The 5,426-nt window shown below is 41.1% G+C and overlaps 2 protein-coding genes across 2 annotated transcripts in view; one reads left to right on the top strand and one right to left on the bottom strand.

Moving 5' to 3' along the window:
• The window catches only part of EIF2AK1 (eukaryotic translation initiation factor 2 alpha kinase 1), a 43,593-nt gene that overhangs the window by 695 nt on the left and 37,472 nt on the right, over positions 1 to 5,426 (top strand). The window lies entirely within an intron of this gene.
• LOC121914253 (otoancorin-like) lies at positions 507 to 5,368 on the bottom strand. The gene is made up of 6 exons (XM_042437527.1): positions 5,261 to 5,368; positions 4,030 to 4,170; positions 3,149 to 3,204; positions 2,490 to 2,607; positions 1,092 to 1,165; positions 507 to 669 (listed from the first exon to the last, which is right to left on the bottom strand). Exons 1-6 carry the CDS (start codon positions 5,354 to 5,356, stop codon positions 522 to 524), a joined length of 633 nt encoding a protein of 210 aa, XP_042293461.1. The 5' UTR covers positions 5,357 to 5,368; the 3' UTR covers positions 507 to 521.

The raw sequence follows: 5,426 nt of genomic DNA, 5'->3' as shown, positions 1-5,426 counted from the left end.
GTGGCTTAGTGGTTAAGATGCCAATTCTGATGATTGGAAGGTTGGCAGTTCAAGGCATGATGGGATGAGCCCCTGTCACTAGCCCCAGCTTCTGCCAACCTAGCAGTTTGAAAGCATGCAAATGCAAATAGATAAATAGGTACCACTTCTCAGTGGGAAGGTAACAGCATTTGGTACAGTCATGATGACCACATGAGCACCGGATTCATCTCCGGACAACACTGGCTCTTGGAGATCAGTAACACCCTTACAGTCGGTTACAACTAGACATTAATGTCAAGGGACTACCTTTACCTTTATCTTTAAGCTATCTTTCTCTACTATATGTCCCCCTGAAGTGACTAAGAATCTAAGCATGGAATGCAATAAATTAAATAACATTTTAGAACACATCCAGCAATACTTTAAAATGTGAACACAATCCAAAGTATACACTTCATCTTCATTTGTGCTTTTTGCATCCGTCATGATATAATCTGACCTTTTCCAACCCTGTGCCCTCTAAATGAATAATAAAATAATTATTTGTTTACCAGGCAGTCCAGTACTTTTTCCAGAATTGCTTTTTTATTCTGTGCATTTAAAATGAAGTGATCTATTTCAATCTTCCTCAGGCTGGTTATAAAAGGGACACAGCGTGATCCTGTAATGGATTCCAGATACTCAGCACTAAAAGGAAGATTTAAAACAAGAATTCTGTGAAGAAAAATGTATATCTCTTCATAATACTGCAGACCCATTATGTGAGGAAGAGGATACTTCATCCTCAGTCTCTCTCTGCGGTTTGGAGATATTACTAATATTTGTTCAAAGTTGTTGCAAAGATTACAATAAAATATGCTATGTGAAGCAGTTTGAACACTACTAACATTCTACACAGTTAGGTATTATTATTATTAAATTAAAATGCATATGCTTTTGATTTTTTTATGTACCAGTAACTTCAGTAATTTTTTCCTGAAGATCATGGAAGAAGAAAAATTGGCACTGTAAGTCTCTATCATACTTCGTTTTCACACTTCACTCCTATTAAAGTTTTACAATTTGCTCCTATTAAAGATGATGAAATTAAATTAAAAAGAATAACTTACGGAAGCAGCGCTAACAGGTTGGAAGGTACAGATGTATTGGAAATGGCCCAATATTTCCAAGCCAAGCAATTCATCTGTAAATAAGATATTTAAATATCATCCTTGGCATGTCTAAATGTATACAGGAACAATGCAACTACAAGCCACAGGTATGCCCCAGTGCATTCCTGGGTATTACTTCTGTAACAGAAAATTTGGTGCCAGAGGCTGAAATACTATGGCAAGAATAGGGGTAAATTCCTACACCACAAAAAAGAGCAGGTCAACGTTTCAGGAAACTTTATTCAAAACTAACATGTACATAAAGGAAATGAAACAACCAGCCCACATAAACCTTGCCTATATATAAACCACAACATTTTGGATTTTATAGATACCACTTGTAAGGCTCTTCCAAAATAAATGCAGGCCATCCACCAGATTCAACTTTGCTTATGATTTCCATTTTATCACCCAAAATTGTAGATCTATAATTTTTCACATGCTGGGAGGAGCTGGTGAAGCAGCCTTATCTGCTCTCACTTCTTCTCCCTGTTTTGCTGTTCTTGAATACTTAGCAAGGGATTCTGGAGACAGCTGCTGTTTACATTAACTGTTGTAGGTTAAGCACACCCAGCTAAAGTTGGACTGGTTAGAATATAATCCCATTCTTTCCCTTACAAGCTAAAAGCCAAAAGACCCACGTTCCTCCTGGCCTTGTGTTATCTTGTACAGACAATGCAGGCCAATGGCCTCAGACTGAAATCAGACGGTTTGGGTGCCAATCTAGCAGTCCTAGACCTATCTTGGCCCAAAGGCACCTGAATCAAAAAAGACCATTTGTTTCCCATAGAGTTTGCAGGAAAATCTGTGGTGGCAATTGGCATTTCAGACAGCCCCAAAGATGCCCGGTGCCCCTGTTGCATCTGTCCCAAAGGACCATTCTGCAACTTTCACAAGAGGACACCTGGCACATGAGAGAAGAGGTGACCATGATGGCAAGTAAGGGGCACATGGCAGCAGTGACTCAATGGTATGGCAGTGGGCAGGTGTGTAAACACGCACCCATTGCCAGACCAGGCCAGGGACTGACCCGGGTTGGAACCAGGGGTAGGGTACCACAGACTTGTCCCGTTGTATCCTGCCCATCTTCTCATGCCCTAATTCTTAGTTTGCCTTATGTATGCTGCTGCAAGCCAGCACCAAAGGTCTGTGTTTCTCCATCCCTCCCTGACAGATTCACAAATAGATGGAGAAACAGAACTATAAGTTCAAAAATGCAAGAGTGCCAAAGGCAAGAGATGGAGAAAGTAACCCATTTCTACATAAACAATGCTGTGAAAATGGCAAAAGTCAGGATCCCAGAGATGACCTATCGCAAACAAGATATACACTGTATTATGATGTTTTGTGTTTTACCTGGTATGGTGAGAGCAAGTGAAGATTCTTTTCAAAAACTTTGAAAACGTTTAAAAAAGAAATTGGACTCATATTCTCAATTTGCCAGCATGTTACTCCTTTCACCAGTTGGTCAACACTGATTTGAAGAAGAAAGTAAGCTTTGGAGAATTCAGTAAGCATTTATAGGATTTAAAAATTTTAAGAAACATTTTAGGCTACGTATATTGCAATTTAAAGATATGATTTTAACTTTACTAGTTCTGTATGTCACAACATTTATCATTACATTCATTGATATGTGGGAATGACTATTTATGAATAAGACTGAATTCTTGACTCTCTGTCCACAAGATAGGAAACACAAGAATTAAAATAATAGTAATTCCTCAAAGAGTAACACATATTGAGGGGCATGATGTTTTATATGTTGCATTGCTTGGGCTGCCAGATCCACAGAAATGGGAGCCAGGAGGTATCACCTCTTTCTATAGACACACCTGGTTAGGTGTTGCTTCCTGAATGCAGCTGCTAGGGCTGCTTTAAGGAGGCAAATTTTCAGCATCTGAACCAACCTTAAAGGAACAAGAAATGGATGCTGGCCTCTCTACTACATGGTTTGCTATTGTGATATTTGACTACAAACTACACAGGATCCAACATCAAATTATCATGCATACCTTAAGAGTTCAGAAAGAGAAGTCTTCTTTAATAATGATTCATACAGAAACAAGGCCTGAAATGAAATTAATCTAGTCTTCACATGTAGGTATGCATATATATATATATATATATATATATGCACACACACACACACACACACACACACACATATACAAACCTGAATATGTGGGGAAGGGAGGAGATTATCACAAAATGTGGCAGTGTATTATGCCCAGTCCCTAAGAGTGATAGCAAACCCTGCATACTCCGCAATATATTTGGGATCCCCATATTTCATATCTGGAGACATCATGACCTTGAGAGGCCACAATGACCTTTAGGAACATGAGTTCAGGTTTCCAAAAGGAAATGAGTGAGACCCAAGGCATGTGCTCATTCATTTAATAAGATCACCAAAGGCACAGGACAGACAGTCCTGAAGTGCCATGCCGCCAGCGATACTAGGGTTAGGGACCGTTACACCAACTGCATGGTCCCTAACCCTAGCACAGCATTGCGGCGGCCTGATGGCGGCATCTCGTCCACATGGGTGCCGCAGTCTTGACATAAATGACGCGCAGCATATACATGTTGCTGTGCATTGCTTACATCACTGATGGGTTCAGCGCGATGTTATGTGAAAGTGTTTTGCGTGAACACTTTCACTACTTCTTCCCAGAGCAGAGCTCTGGTGCCACAACAAACTACCATTCTCAGAATTCCATAGCACTGAGCCATGGCAATTAAAGTGGTGTCAAACCAGATTATTTCTGCAGTGCAGATGCAGCCTCAGCAAACACCCATGACAGAAAACCCATGCTCACTCACTGAGCCTGATTCTCCTGACACCTGCATCCACAAAACTTTAGATAAGAATATACCACAAAATGATCATTACCTGGCTTGGCCTCAGTTCCTTTTCTTTCACTAGGGAAGAGTTGAAGCCCTCTCCGGTCCACAAATCAAAAAGCGACAGCTCTTTGAAAAAAGGTTCTTGCATATCCGCAATCACAGATGACAGTTCTGTGGATGCAATAATCTATAGAAGAGGTTAAATATGGTTGTTGTGTGCCTCCAAGTCACTTTTTGACTTATGGCAACCCTAATGCGAACCTATCACTGGGTTTTCTTGGCATGTTTCTTCAGAGGGGGTTTGGCCATTGCCATCCTCTGAGGCTGAGAGAGTGTGACTTGCCCAAGGCCACCCAGTGGATTTTCATGGTTGAGCTGAGATTCGAACCCTGGTCTCCAGAGTTGTAGTCCAATGATGAAACCACTACATCACGTTGGTGCTTTCTCTCTGTGTTATTGAATTCATCTACCTTCCTTCAATTTTGCCTGAACAAAAGGAATTTGTCTGACGTTTAAAAGCAGCCATTCTGAATATAGCTATTTGGAAGGTCAATTGAGAGAATTCATCAGCACTCAATGGGAACAAGTCGTAGAGAATTTGCTCTGAAATGATTGTAGAATCGCCATAAACAAAGTTCCAGAAATGCATGACTCAGATCCAAAACACACTGTAGAAATAATCCAGTTTGAGACCACTTTAACTGCCCTGGGAACCAGTGCTAGAGTGTCCTGGAAACTGTAGTTTATTGTTGCTCCGACTAGGAAGGCTAAATGTCTCACAAAACTACAATTCCCAGAATTCCATAACATTGAGCCATGGCAGTTAAAGTAGAGTCAACCTGGATTATTTCTGCAGTGTGGATGCAGCCATTGTTATCAGGTTAAAGATTAGTTCTCTGATGCTCTTTCAAGCTTGTTGGGGAACTAGTGCTCTTGGGACCCTTTCACACTACACATATTATAGCATTATATTCCACTTTAACTTCCATGGTTGCATCCAAAGCAATCCCAGAGTTTGTAGTCTCATGAGGCACAACAGCTTTCCAGCTGAAATTTCTAAATGCCCTTCCCTAAAGTCAAATCCCATGATTCCATCGGACGTTGCCATTGCAGTTAAAGTGGAACCGTAGTATTGTATTAAAGTGTTTCTGCATGTAAAACTGGTGTATTGCTGATTGATGCTTAAACAGCAGGAGATAGCTTTGGGACCCCATTTAGTTGCACATGTTGGACCTCTGAACCGCCACCACTCTCCCGCTATAACATTTTGCGCTTACCTTCCGGAGGATGCCTTGGCGTTGGGCTGGTGACAAATCAGCCGCACGTTCAGCTAATGCTCCTCTGATTACCTGAGAGAGCTCTTTGGGGTTCATGCTGTGGAATGACTGGGTGCTGATCCCAGTGACCAAAGCACCCATCTGGCTGATATTATGAAAGGATAGC

The sequence above is a fragment of the Sceloporus undulatus genome, chromosome 8 (genome assembly GCF_019175285.1).
Source record: "Sceloporus undulatus isolate JIND9_A2432 ecotype Alabama chromosome 8, SceUnd_v1.1, whole genome shotgun sequence".
In the NCBI taxonomy this organism is placed as follows: domain Eukaryota; kingdom Metazoa; phylum Chordata; class Lepidosauria; order Squamata; family Phrynosomatidae; genus Sceloporus; species Sceloporus undulatus.
Note: the sequence above shows the minus strand (reverse complement) of the source record. Positions and strands in the feature narration are given on the sequence as shown.

Coding starts and splice junctions, on each gene's coding strand:
- LOC121914253 (XM_042437527.1), bottom strand. CDS start 5,356: ATGAACCCCAAAGAGCTCTCTCAGGTAATCAGAGGAGCATTAGCTGAA. Junction 4,171..5,260: donor GCCAAGGCATCCTCCGGAAG/GTAAGCGCAAAA, acceptor CCTCTTCTATAG/ATTATTGCATCCACAGAACT. Junction 1,166..2,489: donor ACTTGCTCTCACCATACCAG/GTAAAACACAAA, acceptor TCTTATTTACAG/ATGAATTGCTTGGCTTGGAA.